This window comes from Thunnus thynnus, chromosome 14 (genome assembly GCF_963924715.1).
Source record: "Thunnus thynnus chromosome 14, fThuThy2.1, whole genome shotgun sequence".
Classification (NCBI taxonomy): Eukaryota; Metazoa; Chordata; class Actinopteri; order Scombriformes; family Scombridae; genus Thunnus; species Thunnus thynnus.
The window spans coordinates 25,799,436-25,819,196 of record NC_089530.1 but is presented as its reverse complement, the minus strand read 5'-3'; the positions used below and the strand labels follow the sequence as shown (position 1 = coordinate 25,819,196).

Sequence of the window (19,761 nt, the reverse complement as noted above, 5' to 3'; positions counted from 1 at the left end):
ACAGTTCAGAGAACAACATTCTTATCTAACAACAGATATTTTCTGCGTGTGTCTCCTCAGGAATGTAAAATCTTAAAGGACAGGTTCACAGTTTTTCAAGTCTGTCTTAAAACAACAGTCAAGTGCCCAAATGAACACTGAAAGAGGTTTTTCTTGCCATAATTATTCATTTCTTCTCTTCATAATGCACTTACAATGTAAAAATATATTTAAAATTTATCTGAAGCTAATATGAAGCTTCAGTCGTTCAAATGAGTCAAATCAAGTAGATATCCTTCAACGTTACAGTCTTTTAGTGCCAAAGTGACTTTTTTTGTTACTATACTTCCACTGCAGCTCAACAGAGAAACATAAAGAGGAAATTTAATGCTAAAAAGACTGTAAATGTGTCAGATATCCACTTGATATGACTAACTCAGACTGCTGAAGCCTCATATAAACTTCACATCAACTTTTAAATGACTGTGTGGACACACTGTGGATTTTGTCTCCATCACTTACATTTAAAGCACATTTGAAGGGGATGTTTTAACAGCCAGTATGAACAAGAGGAATGATTACAGCGAGGAAAACCTCTTTCAGTTTTCACATGGTCACCTGACTGTTGTTTTAAGACAACAGTCAGAAACATTGTGATCCTTTCCTTTAACTTATACAACCATAAGATAAACATAGAGGGTTATGATGAATGCTGTGGAGAAAAAGCCTCAAATTTACACTCAGCTATAACCTGCTGCTTGCAAAGAATGAATCATGTCCCGTTTTAAATTATTACATTTGAAATAAACAAGGTTCTACTGAGATTTGAACTCAGATCGCTGGATTCAGAGTCCAGAGTGCTAACCATTACACCATAGAACCATTTACTGCGCTTCTCCAAGTCATGAAATACAACACCTCCACCCAGCGGACAGAAGGAGTAACTACACACACATACACACACACACACACACACAAACACACACACACACACACACACACAGAGAGAGAGAGAGAGAGAGAGAGACAGCAGTGCAGCTTCATGGTGTGTTTTTAAATGTTTCTGAGTGTTTAAACTCAGCTCACATCTGTAAAAGTCTCAGTCCAGAGGTGTAACTTTGAGACGACACAGTCAGGATCAATTTGTTGATTTAAAAAAAATGGATTTCTGAATTTATTCCACAGTAGGTTCAACATTAATGTCATGAAACGACGGCTGCAGCATCTCCTTAAAGAAGAACAAATTATGCATGTTATATATTATCTCAACCAACTGACACAGTGCACTACTGCTGCTAAATGCATCTTTTGGCATTTTCTAAACAATCATTTTGTATGTAAACCTACCTTTTTAATAATTCTTAATTACTACACCACTGTGGATTCATTTCATCTAAAAGCAGAGACTGTGTTGGGACCAGCGTTTAATCGGAGGCAATAATTTGAGCATAACTTGCCGTCCTATTTCATTTCTGCAGCACAATAAATATTCCGTTTATTGTAGTTGACTGTTGACGCGGTGGTGTCGTTCATTTTGTTTTATGACGGCCTCTAAAATAGTTGCGTCCCGCAGCTTCATTTCATCAGAATCTCCCAGCGTTTTTATTTATTTTTGTTTGGGTTGATTTTGCATTTTGCAAAACTAATTTCTCAGTTACATTCTCGCCTTTATTTAACAACCGTTTTGCTTCATATTTAATGTAAGTGTGTTTGGAGTTAAACGGTGCAGAACAGATTTTTTTATTATGTTATGCCAACAATTAAAAAAGAATTTATATTCATGGGACAAATGATTCTCAATACTACAGTATATTTATCTACATAATGATATGAATGCTCCATCAACACAGCAGGCCCATGTGGAGATAACTCACACACTGCGGGCGTAATACGAACCAACATTTTAATGTAGGATGCTCTTTTTCACTCGTTTCTATTTGTAGCAAGAATTCAATTTTTACAAATCTGCTATTTATAAAAGCAAAATACTGAATAAAACCTCAATCATGTGTGGAATTAGGTCCGTTTCTTGTTTTATAAGCCACTACACATGTATTTAATAGTCTGCAGCCTAAAATCAAGATGATAATCTGTGTGGGCTTTTTTGTTTTTTACATTCCTACATTAGTGATTGCAGATCAAGTCTGACATCTACTTTTAGTACAAAGAACAATAACAGCAAATCCGGACTTTTTGTCTCTCGTTTTAATTCACTGTATCACGCCTTTTCCTGTGTTTTTCTCGTCTCGTGGTGTGTAGAAATGTGATTGAGGCTGTCTGGTCTCATCTTCAGACAATGACTTTAACATTTAGAAGGACAGTTCAGGCTCCAGGACAGGAAAGGGTGTCTAATAAAACCATATAGTCACGATGACTGTCTGGGCTAAATTACTTTATGGTACCTCTCTCTGTGTCTTGAGTGGGGGGAAAGTCACGTTTATTCTCCAAATGCATGCTGTTGGTTTATGACCCTGCAGTAGGATGAGCGCTGAGCAGATTATATGGCCGCAATAAATGAGGGAAGCTACGAGGCGCTGCACTGACTTTGACAAAACAAGGAGGCACAAATGTCTCTCTGTGGACTGAAACTCAGCCTACATACCTGAAAGCAGTGAAACACCTTGACGTTGAAGTAACTATAACCATAATAAAAAACATAATAAATCCCGTTATTGGCCCTATAATCCAGTGAAGCATCAAATATGACAAACTGCTTTTCCTGTTTACTTGTTTGGCTATTGTAGGATCATATCATAATAATAATAATATAGGATGATACTATTAGGAGACCAATATTATCATTGTTGCTAATATTAATTTTATTAGTAGCATTTTGTATGTTTTTCTATTTAAATTAACAAACAAACAAATTAAGCTACATCAATAACAATATAAGTAAAGTTTTACTGTAATTATCTATTATGACGATTCCACATTCAGTATAATAATAATAATTAATACTACAACGAATAATTATAATAATGGATGTCCAAGTAATGTTAAAATATATATACTATTGCAACTGGCTACTACATCTAGGATTCATAGAAATGTCAAATTAGAGCTGCAACTAACAATTATTTTCATTATCTGTCGATTATTTTCGTGATTAATCGATTATTTGTTTGAGGAAAAATGGTGAAAAATGTCCATCACTGTTTCCCAAAGCTCAAGATTACGTCGTCAAATGTCTTCTTTTGTTCCGACCAACAGTCCAACAACAACAAAGATCTTCAGTTTATCACAGAGGAGTAAAGAAACCAGAAAATATTCACATTTGAGAAACTGGAATCAGAGACTTTTTTCTTTACAAATGACTCAAGACGTTTGATCTGTTGTCAAAATAGTTGGCGGTTAATTTAATAGTAGGCAGCAAATCGATGAATTGACTTATGTTGCGGCTCTATGTCAAATAAAATCCTAAAAACAGTACCTAAACGCCCAATCCGTTGCATAAAACTACCGAGATTCACTGAAAAGAAAAAGGAAAACAACCCAGTAAGCACATAATTAACAATGATGTTGTAATGCTTCTTTTATTTCATTTTTCTTCTTTAAAAAATCACCACGAGCAGCATATTTAGCCTAAATGAGCAGATGAAGGCCTTGTTTCATCACATGTTGACTCCAGTTACATCACAGCACAGACCTGCCGCTTTAGGCTAACATAGCCTGTTGTTTCTCCTTTTCTCCCATCGCAGAGAGAACGTGTCGTGAGTCCATCTCAAAAAAACACTAACATATATTTATTTAACGTCCCGATAACATTCCCGTAACATTTATCATCATACTTTACATTCTAAAAAATAACATAGGTTGTGCGTCGTTTCTGTAGCTGTTTATTCTAACAGGAGGTAACAGTGAAACAGAAAAGAAAAAATAACCATCAGACTGCTGTCACACACACCGTAGCTTAGCAATGACTGGTGTGTGTGTGTGTGTGTGTGTGTGTGTGTGTGTGTGTGTGTGTGTGTAGAAGAATATAGACATATGAGAACAACAGATATACATACTGTAGTAACAATGACAACAGCAACAACAACAATAACAACAAATATGCCCACGAGGCCACATGCACAGTTTATAAAAACAAAACAAGGAGGCTTATTCTGTTTTGATGAACACAATGTTTAAAGTCCTTTCTGAAGAATATTTTAGGGGAGACAGGGGTAGGTTGTAACACATATAATTGAACCAATCAGATGCATGATAAAAAAAAATCACATGATTATCTGTGTATCTGCCTCTCACTGCTGCATTACTCACCTGGAAACACCTGAAATACACTGGAAATCACTGAAACTGTGGTATCTTCAATTTATTTAACCTTTTTCTTGTTTATTAAAGTTTAAAAATGTATTTAATGATTCTAATTTTGTAAATTGTATTTGAAAACATCACAAACCTTCCTGCACAAACCTTACTTTATGCTAATCTAACACTGTGAGGCTACAATAGCAAACTTGCCTCAAGGTTTTCAAGCAGTTATGAGCTACACATTTTTCTATATAATTATCCACAATTATGGAAAACACTGAAGAATACTCCTCTCAGGTTGTCGTCCTCTACAGCTGCATGAGATCATTTAAATTATAGTCAAACTACAGATAAAATGGCAGAGCATTACTTGTAATTTCTCCCCCTGTTGTTTTATGAGCGGTATCTGGGGGAATTAACATGTCGTCAACTGAACAGAGAAGATCTTTGATAAACTGTATTTCACTGCAGAGGTGAATTTTTTCATTAAAGTAACACGAGGTTTAATTTTACACCTTAAAAAGAAGTCTGGAGTAATGTTTGGTTATGACACTTATTCTGTGACAGCTCTGGTTTGAACAAACTTTCCTTTACAAAAAAAAAGAAAGAAAAAAGCACAAGTCAGTTCATCACAGGTGAAACTTTTCACATGTTTATGGCACCAAATGCATTTCAGACACTCACATGCTGAAGGTAACATGTGAATTGTGGATATTTCACCTGTGAATTGCAGATATTTCACCTGTAAATTGTGGATATTTCACCTGTGAATTGTGGATATTTCACCTGTGAATTGCGGATATTTCACCTGTGAATTGTGGATATTTCACCTGTGAATTGCGGATATTTCACCTGTAAATTGTGGATATTTTGCCTGTGAATTGCGGATATTTCACCTGTGAATTGCAGGATATCACACGTGAAAACGACGATTTCATGTGATAAATTCACATATAATCACAATCTGTACATGACGCAGACATTTCACATGTAAAAATGTCCTATTTGACATGTGAAATATCATATTTGACATATGAAATGCAATATTTTAGATGAGAAAACATGAATTTCACACATGTGCTCTCTCAGTAAGGCTAAATGGCATCGTCCACTACAATGAGAAATGAGAGTAGCAGAATATGAACAATCAGTCCAGCCACAGTAAATGTGCCTACATGTCTTAAGGTCTAATAACACTCTGCCATGCAAATTATATAAAGTTACAATATTTTAAACCATTAATATTTACAGATTTCAGCATCTATTCAAAGCTAACAGAAGTATTAAAGTACATCCACTGCTCCTTTTAGCCCTTTATGTTCCTAAATGTCAGACTTCTGTTTGTTTTGGTTTCTTTTCCACAAGTAGGTCTGATTAATTCCAAATAAACCCTCTGCAACTATTTTTCAGGTCATGTCAGACAGGTGCTCAGTCATGAGATCACTCATGGGATTGATAGTTTCCTTGTAGTACAGTCTCCCGTGGCACACTGAGAATAGTTTTATGGGGATGATGGTTTTAGCATTGAATCATAAAACATGATTCGCATTCAGCCGCAGGCATTTTATGTGAAGTCAAGTATGTGTCAAGTAGTTTCAGTTTTGGACATGTGAGATATACAACCTAATCAAAAACAGATGTGTTTTTAAAAAGGAGCCATTCATATCAAATAGTATGTTTTTTTATTCAATTTATGAATCTTCCTTTAAATGTTTTATTCTGACCGTTATTTACAACTAGCTCAGTTTCGAGCTGGACGGCGGTGTCTCTTTGTTTTGTAACATGCAGATGGAAGACTTTTACTCCAAAAGATCAAACATGAAAAGGCCAAAAGATGCTGATGGGAATTTTTTTTTTTTGAAAGTGTTACAACACACCCTGGTCTCCCCTGCAGAGTTTCACCATTGCTGCAGTTAACTCTACAATCCTGCCAGCTGATGTTAAAGATGTTGGGCATCACAGGGCATTTATTTTAACAGCTAATAACCTCACCTCCTCCTCACCTATCCTGGGAAAAAGACCAAACCCCCCAGCCTCCACTCCAAATCCATCATTCATTCATGTTCCTCCTCTCCCGGATCATCAGCTTCTTCATCTTCATCCGTCTGTTCTGGAACCAGATTTTGACCTGTCTCTCTGTCAGGTTTAAGAGTCCCGCCACCTCCAGGCGCCGGTCCCTGGTCAGGTACATGTTGTAGAGAAACTCCTTCTCCAGCTCCAGGGTCTGGTGTTTGGTGTACGGACACCTCTTCTTCCGGGTCGATTTGGCGGAGATCCAACTGGCTGATGGATTATCTGTTAGAGAGAAGACAGAATGGGATAGATTTTTTACTTTAACCAACTAGACTCTTCTTCTAGTTGGTCTCTGCTAGTGTCAGAAGTTCAAAGACTAACATAAAAATCAAAGCAAATATTACCAGGAGCAAAGTTTATGAGCCAGTGACTTTTGGCTCATTAGAAAAAGAAACAATACTACATACTTAAAAAACAGCTCCACATAAAGACAATGTTTATTCTCATTTATTTTTTACTGTAGCTCCTTATGTCTGAAACAACAGCAGAGTTTTATCCTTCAGGTTGAACTCATTTTACCCCTCCTTCATTTCAATACTTTAACTTAATGTGACATAATGTAAAATTATGTCCACGGTTCCTGATGTATCTATAGACCTCTTAAGATGAAAATGTTTTTGGAAGGACAGCAAGCAGCAATAAATACACCCAATAAAGATCAACTAAATCTCTAAAAGTCAGGCAGCGTTGATAAGTTGCCAAACTAAGCCTCATTTTTTAGAATTATTAAACTGCAGTTGGTGAGGGGATATTTAGAGTTTTTTGACTGACGTGAAATGTTTTATTTATTGAGCGCTTGAAAAAGTAAAGCAGCCAGAAAGTACTGTGAAATTACAGTTATTAGACAGACAGGCAGCCAGCAAGAGAGCAACAAGTATTTGGCTTGGGTTCACATCACTTTGCAGCACAGAGGGCATCTTTGCTTCTATTTTTAAAACTATTTATTTGATTCACTGGGCTAAAAGTTCATTTATAGACCTTCATTTTAAAGTAGGTAGACCTCTTAATTGATTCCAAGCTACTTCTGACATAAAAAAGCTGTTTATAACCTTTTATTATCTCCTAAAGATAAGCCAAAACATTTACAGCAGGAGAAATAGCAAAATATCTCACATTAATCTATAATTACAGAAAAAACATGAATAACATTATTATATTTTTAAGCCCATTCACTCTTTGTTTTGACTCACATTCGCTGTGTTTCCTCTGTCGCTTCTGCTGTACAACACTTCTGTTTATTGTGATTCAAACTTTTTAAAAAAAAAACCTTTTGTGGATTGTAGGTAAAAATATAATTAATAATAATACAGGTTTATTTGTTGCTGTATGAGGCATACTGCATGATAAAGTTATTTTTGTCCAGCGGTGAATTCAGTGCATTAAGGGCCTAAAAGTTATTAATGCACACTCATCCGTGCACTTCCTGCATATATGTGATCATAGAAATACAGTATAAGCCTACCTGTGTTTTCCCTATAGTGACAAATTGCTAAATAACAGCAATAGCACCTTAATTATTTTAATGGACAATAAAGTTTTATATTTGACCGTTTACAAGACATTTATTGGGCTATAAAAGTCACACACACTTACTTACATAGGCCACATTCTCCCTCTCTCACTCCCTCTCTCTCTCTCACACACACACACACACACGCACACACACCTGTGTATTACCACTTCTTAAAAGCTAATAAACATTCCTGAGTTTTGTATACATCTGTCTTTACCCGGTTCAGGCTGCTGCTGCTGTGTTTTCCTCTCCTCGTCCTCTTTCTTAGGCTCCGGCTTCCCTCCCAGCTCCTCCACGGTCCCCAGCCGCTCGAGAACCACCTCAGTCGGGCTCGCGAAGCTGGAATCCCCGGGGCTGCCGTGTGAGGGCGGTGAACTCTCGGGTTTAACAGCCTCAAACCTCGGGCTCGGATTAGAGAGGTCACCCTGAGCTGGGAGACACCCGGGGAAACCAGAGGAAGCTTGAGACAGAGTGGACTCCGGGGTGGGGGCAGCCCCCTCCCAACAGCGGACGAACCTACTCTCCGAGGCGGCCGCGGATGCGAGGTGTTCGGCGTGGGTCTGCGTCTGCGGGCCGTAGTAGGGCTGGTGGTGGCTCAGGAGGTGGTGTGGATGGAAAAGCCCGGGGATGGAGGCGCCGGGGGCGGGCTGCAGCTGCGGAGAAGAAGACGAGGAGGATGTTGGGGTGTTTGTCCAAGGAGAGAAGCCATTTAAGCTGGTTTGTTTGTTGGAGAAATGTGAAAAATCCGGAATGTGTGAGCCGGGGGTCCCCTCCTCCTCGGTTCCCCGGGCTGGCTTTGCGCAGCCGGCCGTCGAACTCTGCAAGCCTCCCGGGATGAAATGTGCACCGTACGGCTCCTCGGTCTGGAGCCCCATCATGGAATAATAATTCGTTAGCGACATGTTTATTTTATTATTTCAATAAAAAGACACTTAAGTGCGACTGTAAAACGTTAGATGGGCTGGTATAGTGGCTTACATCCTACCCTAAAATGGTAGTAATTTTTTCCTGCCCTTACCTTCTTCTCGGCTGCCTATTGGTTACTCTGTGAATCACATGGTTAGACTGTATTTACCCAATGTAGGATATAAATCAAATCATTCTTTTGTGCTCAGAAATGTGATAGTGGGCCTACTAGCCTACTACCAGATGTGGCTGACTGTAGGAAAGATAGCATGTAGGTTTTTAAAACTCTGGACTTGAACCACCGTTTTACAAGCTGAATAAAAAGTAGCAGGGAGCCGTTTACAAGCCTATTTGAAGTGTGTGTGTGTGTGTGTGTGTGTGTGTGTGTGTGTGTGTGTGTGTGTGTGTGTGTGTCAGGTTTGAGAATTTATATAGGCCAACTTTCATTCTGCCAAACCACTTTCTTAGAGCAAAGTGAATGGCTGAGTGTATTTCTAATTAGTGGCAATAATGTCTCATCATCTGGATTGAGATTAACAGAGATTAACAGAGATTCTTTGTATACAGTGTTTCTGTGTCTGAGCGATTTTCTTCATCTGTCCAGCTAATAATTAGCTTTACACTCATAATAACTACTGTGTATTTACTGTGTATTTCTTGGAAAATTAAAACAAAAACATTCATTTGAAATACATGATGAACGGCGCGCTTTCTGTTGCTTATTATCCAGATTTATTGTCGTCAATGGATTTCTGCCACTGGATTAGTTCCTGTCAGATCGTTTGATTTCTGCTTTTCTGATTCAGTTTATCTGGGTTTTTTTTTTTTTCTTTTTTGTTAAATAAAAAAATGTCACGTGTTCACTTACTTATTAACTTAGTGTCTTAGCCTATGAATTAATTCCTTGCCTAATAAATAAAATTATATTTATAAGTAAATACAATTATATTTATTTGGCAAGGCTACATGTATTTTTTATATTTCAAGAAAGTTTTTTTCCCTTTTTTTTATTTGTCTTGTGATATTTTGTTGTGTTGAAAACGATGCTTTTTAGTTAAACTGAAGGTGCTCCTGTGATTAAATCTGAAGCTAAATAAAATCATTTAAAACCAGATTAGATCCGTCTGAAAAATTCTGTCTGTTTATCAATAAAGTTGGTAGAATATTTTAAGCAAAAAAAAAAGATATTGAGGATGCCATTGGGGTTTTTTTTGTTGTTGTTGTTTTGTTTTTTCTTCTTTTTTTTTCTTTATTGCAACACAAAAGACAAAAACACTAAGAACACCACGAGGAAGACAAAAACAGTCAGGAAACAAGGTGATGTTGCGTGTTGTGTTGATATGATGTCGGTGTGTGTGTGTGTGTGTGTGTGTGTGTGTGTGTGTGTGTGTGTGTGTGTGTGTGTGTGTATCTGTCAGTCTGGGGATGAAGTCTTTAAGGCAGATGGGTAAAATCATAAGGCTAGAAGAGAAAAGAATAGTACTGCTGCTTCCAATTAGATATCAACATACTTGGTCTAATTGATTCAACATTCTCCATCTTCCTGTCCGTGTTCGTGTGTGAAAGTGAAATTCAATTGGCTGGAGAACAGGATGACACGCAGGATGGTGGCGTGGCTTACTCAACCCAACGAAATGTATGTGTTTTCAAGAAAGAAAGAAAAAAAACCTGTAAGAACCTTCCGCCACAGACCTTGATCGTTGTCTCTTGTGCTTTCTTAGCGCCATCTGCTGGCTGGATGAAAGCTTCCCAAACGGAATCATGAAAGACGGTCCAGATATTTCTTATTTTCTACACCAGATCTGGTCCTGTGGATCGTTATTTAAGAAGTGAAGTACAATATTTCCCTCTGAAATGTAGTGAAGTGGAAGAAATGTAATGCAAAGTACATCAAAATTTTACTTAAGTACATTACTTGAGTAAATGTAGCCTACTTAGTTACTTTCTACCACTGCTGTTTGCACTACAATCATATATTCTACCTCTACTTCCTGTTCTATTACTAGACCTACTTTCCACTACTTGACAATTACTACCCAGTTATTTAACACTTTAAAAATTAAAGTTCAAACACACTGAGCAATAATAAGAAATATATAAAACAATCAGTTAGAAAAGTGTCTGTGTTGTTGGGGGGGGGGGGGGGGGGGAGAAAGGCTCAGCCAGCTTGTGGTCCAGTTTATTGTAGGCCATTAGGTAAAATGACTTTATTTCCAACCAGGAAGCACAATCTCTCCTTTCATCTCCTTGTCTTTCTCTTTATGTCACACACACACACACACACACACACAAATACACACTCATGCACAGTCCAAGTCACACACAGGATGAGTGGATGTGTGAGACAAAGACAGAGAGAGAGGCAGCAGACTGTCTGAATTGCCCCAATAAAAGTCATTAAGTTGAGGAAATGGTGGTTGTGACGGTGTGGTGGTGTGGTGTGGTGGTGGCTTTGCGGTTCAAGGTTCATTAGCAGCCTTGGACTCGCTGTGGTGTTTCTGTTGTCTGGTCCCGTTGTTGTTCAAAGTCCAGGTCCTGGACCCCCAGATCGGAAACAGGAGAGAATACACATGAGACAGACACTGATGCTTATTTTTTTTTCTTTTATTTGACACTTTTCACTCATGGATGTTACATTTTATAGTATTGTAACCGGGGGGCCATAATAACCTGTTTAATAAGCTGTTTAATAAGATTTTTAATTAGTATGGTCGTGTTTATGACGGCTCCAAACTAGTTGTGATGTGAGATTTTTTTGACGAGCACAGAGAAACTTTCCACTTTCAGCAGATGAATCTGAAAACAGATTTCTAGAGTACAACTCTGCACAGTGAAGATCAAACATCCAATTAATGAACAATAAGCAAAACACATTTTTGAGTGGAAGGGGGACTTTACATATTAAACTCTAGTTGCTCAATTTCCCTTAAAGCCTTTTCAAAACAAACTGTTTCATAAAGATACTGCACCTCGCTGTCAAATCCATGAATGCATCTTTTTAAATGTACAACATACTATATATTGAAATATAATATATACTCTTTTCTACTGAAATATAATATATACTTCTTTATAATATATATAAGTAATGACTCGCTGATAATGGTATGCAATTCAACGTTTAATCACATTTAATTATCATTAAGTACTTCATTTTAAATCAAAGTAAAACCAAGAAATGTGACACTTTCTTATTCAATCTTTACAATATTTTACCTCCAAACACAGAAGCAAAACGGTAACAATACAAATATCAGAACATTTTACTGTAGATTGTCTTCGCTCAACTATAATTATGATATTCATAAGCTATCTAGATGGTTAAATTTGATTTTATGAGGTATATATTACTGACATGAGTTATTAACTTTGGAGCAGGCACGTCGGTTATGAACAAATTCACGTGAAGTGTCGCCATCTGCTCGGATGTTTGTTATGCCGTAAAAGCTCGAAACCTCATTAACGCAAACACACACACGCCGTTAGATTGTCAACAGTGCACGTCACCATCCAAACAACAAAAAATAAACAACAATCTCTGAGATATGAAGCCCAAAATATGACAGACGTGCATGTCATATATTTGATGTTTCTCTAAATCTAGTCTTTTGAAATGAAAAGGATAAAGTATATATATATATATATATATATATATATATATATATATATACACATTCCTTAGTATTTATAGGACTTGGGGGCCTGAGGCAGAGAGAGGTTTACTGTCTTCACACTAAGCCACATGACTTCACAGAGATGTTGGGTTCAAATAAGGCAAGAGGGCCATTGTGAATGTGTTCTTGATTAAACGTTAAGAAGATCAGCAGAGAGGAAAGAATATGTTGCTGTTTTCGGAGGCCCTAAACACAAGCTCTGGGATCGAAGTTAGAAGGAAACAGGATTTATTTATGCGTTGGACTGTTTGTTTTATCTTTTATTTATGACCGTGTTATGATGATTGGAACGATGTAGCGCCGCGCTGATGTTTGCACAGTTGTCAGAGTTTGTACGTGACGTTCATTGCGATGAAAGACTTGTCTCTCACTTCCTTCACCTTCATCCATCCGTCCGTCAGTCAGAACAGGTGATACCCCGTGTAGTACTGCAGTCTCTCCCTCTTCAGTTTCTTCTCTTTCATTCTTCTGTTCTGGAACCAGATCTTCACCTGTCTGGAACAATACAGAACAATAGAAACTTTGATTTTCTTTGTGCTCTAGCTGAGTTTATTTTAAAACAGAAGCATGCAGAGACACAATAAAACATAATAATGTTATTTTTCTTCAACATGGAAGACAGACTGTTCATATGGGGCATATCTGCACAGTGTTCACCTCAATATTATTGATTGGTTATGCCTGCAATATCAGTTCATAATAAATAAATATGATTAAGGTCAAGTTTACGCAACTAAAACAATCTGGTTAAAGTCATAGAAACATCATCAGTAAATATCAGTATTAAGTTTCAAAGCCAGGACTGTAATGCCACTGAACATTAATTGTTAATAGAGCTACACCAATATCTATATATCAGACTATATAAGATTATTGCAGCTATATTGGTATCAAAGTGTATATAGGCCGTGTCACCTTTACATATTTTCTTTAGTAGGCCCATCAATGAGCACTAAGTTTAGTTTTGTACTGTAAAATGTCCTGCTCAGTGTGTATCTTGGTCACAATTTTTTTTTTTTTTTAAATGTAAAAATCTAAGGGATCGTTTGTTAACATTATGTGTTTATATTAAAAAATAAATTCAGGAATATTGATATCAGTGTCAGCCTCAAACATCCAGCAGTGGTCTGGTTAAAGGCCTCATTGCTAATGTTGTTGAGTTTTTCAATGTTGACTATAAGATTATTAAATTTCAGCCATATTAGAAATGTTTTCCCCTCGCAGATTCAAAACAATCTTACCATTCAATGTTACCATGAAATGTTTAAGCAAGCACTTTGCTAGTAATTCCTGTTTTGCTACACTGCAGACTGTGCAGTATTTAATTAAAGTGCCGAATAACACCTGGTGAGTGCAGTAACAAATATCATCTTATGACCCTAATTCACTCTGATTTAACCCCAACCGATTCAGATTTAGACGTGCTCTCTTTTATAAGTGTATAACTGTGCTCCTGCATCCCATTTCACAGCTTTTTCCAGAAGCGAGAGTCAGTCAATCAGAACTAGGGTCCGAGCCTAATTGTTTTATAGCGCGATATATGACTTTTCATTAAATAAAACTCAATTAAGAAAATATTCCGACGTGCACGCACCGATCTGTCAGGCACAGAAGGTGGGACAGCTGCATGCGTCTGTCCCTGTTGATGTAAACGTTGAATAGGAACTCTCTCTCCAGCTCTCTGAGCTGCTGCTTGGAGTAAGGACAACGCTTCTTCCTCTTCACACGAGGCTCTGCTGGAGAGAAAGACAGAAATGATACGATGTGAAACACAAGAAAGGCCGGTAAAGATAAGTAGGTAGATAGTTAAAAGGACAATTACTGGAAAAAATTACCATCAATTTGAAATAATTAACAGTAAAAAAATAAACTCTTCACATCTTTCCAGTTCCAAGGCGCCACGTAGAAGGTTATAACATCTGTTTTGGCACTTTTAGTCAAATTTAGTAAATGACTTATTTGGCAAAAAGATGAAGCTCATGTGAATTGAATTGTGACTGAATTTAAGGTGAATGCCAAGGTCTGAGTCAAAACACTTAACATGACCTTCACGCTGCTGTGTAGCTGTTTTAGTGAAACCAGCTTCAAATTAATGCTGTTATTAAAAAAGGGTTCACATGGGGTTATTCGGGTATGCTGCAATTTTTAAGCTATAGACAGATCCGTGTTTATCCAGGCCCACATACACGGCCCGTCGTGCCACATGACTGTCTCTTATTTCAACAGCCAGCCACTGTCAGAGGCAGCAAACAGGGAGAAAATTGGAACGTGAACTAACTTAATTATGTCGTAAATGGATAAAATTTCACATTTACCACTAAAAGCGTGTTAATCCAGCTGTAGGCCTCATTCACATGAATACAATTTTAATATGAAAAGCACTATTTTAAAATGTAAAAATCAGAGCTTATCTATGTACGCTGTGTACACATCTGAGATAAGATAAGATAAAATATGTTTTATTGTCCCTGAGGGGATATTTGACTCGGGCAGTAGTGCTGCATGCAGCTGCAATCATCCTAAATATAATATGTGACCAACAAACAGTACAGTGGTGCATAAAAGACTTGTATCTAATCACTTGTACTGCCATATTTGAATTACTGTATGGAGATATGGGGAAACACCTATAAAAGGCCCTTATAATCATTATGCATACAACATAGAAGAGCTATAAGACTAGTAAACAACGTTGGATATCATGAACACACCAACAAACTGTTTTTAAATTCACAGGCTATGAAGTTCATGAACCTGGTAGAATTGCACAAATGAAGCTGCACAAATGTTGCATAAAGTAAGAAAAAAATCTACTTCCTGGCAACATATAAAAACTGTTCTCAGACACTCTGAAAAGCATGTGTGTTGAAACCGTGGGGTGAATTTGTTGAATGGGTTGGAAGAAGAACTTACGGGAAGCAGAAGTATAAATCAGGTCAAAAAGAGGCACACAAAAAAAAAAAAAAAAAATGTTTTTGAGAGGTTCAGGGATGAGGAGGGGGCGTGGCTTCTCCCATGACTGTAATACTCACGCTGGATGCTCTTATTGTTGTGTTTGTTCCTGCTGATCATCAGATAAATGTTTCCAGATGTGTGATAAACACTAAGTATATTATGTACATTATGTAGGTTTATGAATTATAAGATTATATAATTATAATTATAATTATAAGTATTAGAGAAGGGGCAGGAAATTATAAGTATGAACTTCCTCCTGCTCCTTTTCGGACATGTTGTATTTTTAGGTTTGTTTACTGAGAGTTACTGTAGTTGCTTATGTTAAATATTACTATTGGTTATTATTGTTTATGTTTTGTTTTTATTCGTGTTTGTTTGTTTGTTTTATACATGTTTCGAAATAAAGTTTATCAAATCAAAATCAAGACACAATAATAATTCAGGAGTAGAAAGTATTATGTAAATATTGCACGTGCCCAGAGTAATACCTAAACATCATACAACGAGGAATGAAATCATGGAAACCATACAAACAAAATTCATAATATATTAAAGTAAAAGCAACAATGTTTTCATACTTACGAGGCACGTAAGGATTGATCAGGTTGTTTGTTAGATGGAGGAAAGAAAGCGTAAAGCGCTTGTTTTTACATTTGCCGGCTCTGTAACGTAGCTGAAGGTAATAGTTCATATTCAGAATATAGAATGAATGAACATCTGTTATTTAGGAGATTATGTATCATTAAATTCCTCATGCTTTAGACTACACACGCCATCTTTAAATGTTAGTAGGTATGTTACAGCCTAATATTCAGTCATGTATCTCAATACGCTTTATTGAAAAGAAGAACCTGATTTAATAAAAAATATATTATACTGAATAAACAGAAAGAATCAAGCTACAATGAATAAATCAATACATACAAGAGTTAACAATTGTTCCAGACGAAGGCCTATAAATGACTTGCCTGGCGGCCCCGTCTGGGCCTAAACTGGCCTAGACTGTATGACCCCAGCAGTCAGGCTGTTATATCAAAACATAGAAGAAGACCTTGAAATATACATAAAATATAATGCTTAATATTTTTTTTTATCAAAACAGGTAGATAGTTAAAGTTAATAGATCTGTATCAGGTCTGAGGGAGTCACGACTGACGTCAGGTTTTCTTTTTAAAGATCTCCTTCTCGTCTCGTTTAGGTATTAAACTATTAAATATTCTGTCATTAAAATGAAAGTATTGAAAGACTTGACTTACTCGTGGCCTGACTACAGTCTCCTCCACTGCCGCTGGATAACGGCGCATCCTCCTCGTCCTCCTTCCCAGCCTCGGGTGACCCTGACCCCGCCCTCACCTCGCTGCTCTCCCCGCTGTGACAGCTCGTCCACGCGGCTTGCTTCGACTTTTTTCCTTGTTTGCTCGCAGGTGAAATCTCCGCTTTCGCGTCCACTCCTTCCTCCGCCTGCTCGAAAAACCGGTCGAAAACCGGCGGCAGGATTCTGTTACGACCTGCCTGGAAGAAGAGATGTGAGTCCGGATTGAACGCCGTGTATCTACCGGGGAGACTCAACGGGTCTCCGGCAAACGCCTGTGCGTGAAGACGGGAACTAGATGCACCGTAAACCGCCCCGCCGTGTAGGAAACAGTCCTTACTGGTGTTGAATATCGTTTCCAGCGGGGATGGAGTGCGCTGGTGTTCGTGATAAACAGCTTCCCCCGGTAAGTTGAAGCAGGCAGGCGGCGGAGAGGTGATGGAGCGCCTCGCCTGGAAGAGGGTCCATTTCTCCGGAGGAGGATGCTGCTGCCGCGGCTCATGGTAGCAGTAGCCCCGGTACTCCGACAGCCTTATCGCAGAGGGGGTGCTATGATCCAGCAAAGCTGTGCCGTTCTCCATTAAAAACGGCGAAGTGATGGAGCCAAAGTCAGACTTTGACGGATATGTGCAGCTTGGTAAATACATGGATAATTTTTGGTATTTTAAATTTTAAATGGCTGTGGTTTGTCCAGTAGCCTAGAAAGTGTCATAAGACGTTTTTCTCCTCCTCTATTTTCACATGGGGCGCAGCAAAGGAGTTGTTATTGCCTCAAATACAGCAATTATAATCAATATAATCTATCTCTGCATTGTGATCAAAGCCTTGAGAGCTAAAACAAGAGACATAGGCTACATAGGATATGAATAATAAGCCTATCTACACATCTCTTCAACCACAATGAAACATCTCTCAATGTCCTCCGGAAAGTGAGGAGAACAGAGTCTTTGACCTTGAGCCTGCCCACACTGGGTCTGCTGAGTACAATTAACGAAACCATGTTTGCAGGGCTGCATGTTTTTGCACTTAGGCCATGTCAAATCCAAGCCTGGCCAGCCCCAAACACACACACACACACACACACACACACACACACACACACACACACACACACACACACACACACACACACAAGCAAAAACTACTAAGTCTGACTTTATGACATGCTATAATACAAATAGATTGTGGTAATAAAACAAATCTTACAGGGAAAACAGACAGAAGTCATAAGAGTGTTCTGTATACTGTATGTATAATAACAGTGTGTTTTTCAGGCACAAAGAAAAACACTCCTCTGCATGCAGATTGATTCTCTACGGGTGTGTGAACATCACAAGATTTTCCTGGATATTTCTGACCTGTAAAACCACACCTGACGTCCAAAGCAAATTTCTTTGAATTTTCTTGGAAATGGAAGGAGAACAAACAAGTCTCAAAGGAATTTCAACTTCAAAGCTCATTCTGAACATTTATGAGGAATGCTTAGTTTGGGGCTAAATGTACTTAGTCCCTTTAGAAGTTTTTACACTCAGAAATCATCCATCTCGTCTCATGTGCCTTTGGGCAGAGTCCAATAAACATCTCATCTGTTCAGCTCAGGAGAGTGAAAGCTGTTTGGGGTCTGTTTTTGCTTCCTTTCATACTTTTTTATTGTAGCTTGAAAGACAAAAATAAATCAATTGGCTTGTTGTAAAGTATAATTTAGGGCCGGAGCAAACTCTGATTTATCTGTAGAATACAGTCTTGTACTCCAGTGACAACAAGGTATTTAGGGTCAAATTTATGTGAAATATGACTTGTTTAGGAGAAAATAATAATTCTAACTTTCCTGATTTTTAAGGGACAAATATTGACTCTGATACTTTGCTGATAAGTGTGTTTTATGACAGTATTCAGCAACTTTAGTTTTGTTGATTTGCACACCAAAACAGCTGAGTTTTGTTTTTAGCATTGTGAGAAATCTTGCAAAGTTGCTTTCATGTTAAAACTTGATGCAAACATGTAGTGAAATTCAATTAGCAGCCAATTATTTTGCAGACCAGTTCATTTATGTTTATTTTATTGGTGGATTTTTTTGAATCACAACCTTCTTAAAATATAAGACTGTTTGGAAGTCGATCATTCCAACTCTCTGTCTTCAGACCGTTGTTTGACGTACGTCATGTAGATAAAAATATATTTAAAAAAAATATCTTCTATATACAGTGTTTGCAAAATTATCAGTGTTATTACTGTCGATAGCAGCCTTGTTGTAATACTACAGTTGTGATAGTAGTAATGGTTGTAGTAGCAGTCGCTAGTCATATACTCACAGCAGCCTCTGTGAATGCAGTAAATACTGGCTGGTGACTAGTAGCAGTACAAGTAGTAGTATTTGTTGGAGTAGTAGTACTAGTAGCAGCAGTACTGTATTGTATTTATTGGGATCATATAGAGTGTTAAATGTAAATGTTACCACTTGATGTATTGTACCAGAGTTAGCTTATGGCTAATTTTCATCTGCATTCCCTTCAGCAGGTCACAATTCAAACATATAACAGCAGAAAGCAAAAAAACACACAGCGCACATAATACAAAATCAAAGCTACACACAACAGCACACCACACACACTCACAATGTCAACTAGAAATTAATAATGTAAGCTTGTCAAAATAAAAGCTAGATTATCTGCGTTCATGAGAAGACCATGAGATGGAATTTAGAGTCAGCGGTTACAGTGCTGAGTAGTTTTTAGCAGATAATTTTAATTTAGTTTTGAACGCGCTGATGGAAATGCAGCCCTTCATATCATCGGGTTGGACATTCCTGAGTTGTGGCTTTGACAGAGAAAGCTGACTGATGAAATGGTCTGGTACAATCTCGTATAGAGGATATTCTGGAGGATCTAATAGAACTTACTGAGCAAGTGTACACAGGAGGGGCCAAACCATTTAAACTTTTATAAACTCGGCACAAATTTGAGAATAATCTAAAATTCAAACCAATGCTACTAGCAGACAAGCTGGCCAGCAGCAGTAACAGTATTAGTCCAGTATTAACAGTAATATAATATAAGCTATTGGGAGCAGCAGCAGCAGTAGTGTTAGTC

The 19,761-nt window shown here is 37.7% G+C and overlaps 2 protein-coding genes and 1 non-coding gene across 4 annotated transcripts; all 3 read right to left on the bottom strand.

Annotated features, from left to right (window-relative positions):
* Nucleotides 1–789: 789 nt before the first annotated feature.
* trnaq-cug (transfer RNA glutamine (anticodon CUG)) lies at nt 790–861 on the bottom strand. The gene has a single exon. It is a non-coding gene; the product is annotated as a tRNA-Gln (tRNA).
* A 2,657-nt stretch (nt 862–3,518) lies between these two features.
* On the bottom strand, nt 3,519–9,738 carry LOC137197349 (homeobox protein Hox-D9b-like). 2 transcript variants are annotated; one of them, XR_010931405.1, is made up of 3 exons: nt 8,040–9,738; nt 5,133–6,531; nt 3,519–4,956 (listed from the first exon to the last, which is right to left on the bottom strand). XR_010931405.1 is itself a non-coding variant. In XM_067610701.1 (2 exons), exons 1-2 carry the CDS (start codon nt 8,722–8,724, stop codon nt 6,287–6,289), a joined length of 930 nt encoding a protein of 309 aa, XP_067466802.1. In that variant the 5' UTR covers nt 8,725–9,738; the 3' UTR covers nt 3,519–6,286. The 2 variants fall into 2 exon arrangements, 1 of the variants encoding a protein (XP_067466802.1); XM_067610701.1 differs by having other exon boundaries at nt 3,519–6,531.
* A 1,449-nt stretch (nt 9,739–11,187) lies between these two features.
* LOC137197564 (homeobox protein Hox-D11b-like) lies at nt 11,188–17,319 on the bottom strand. The gene is made up of 4 exons (XM_067611059.1): nt 16,617–17,319; nt 13,997–14,138; nt 12,820–12,897; nt 11,188–11,263 (listed from the first exon to the last, which is right to left on the bottom strand). The coding sequence occupies exons 1-4, from the start codon at nt 17,317–17,319 to the stop codon at nt 11,188–11,190; spliced, it is 999 nt and encodes a 332-aa protein (XP_067467160.1).
* Nucleotides 17,320–19,761: the final 2,442 nt, after the last annotated feature.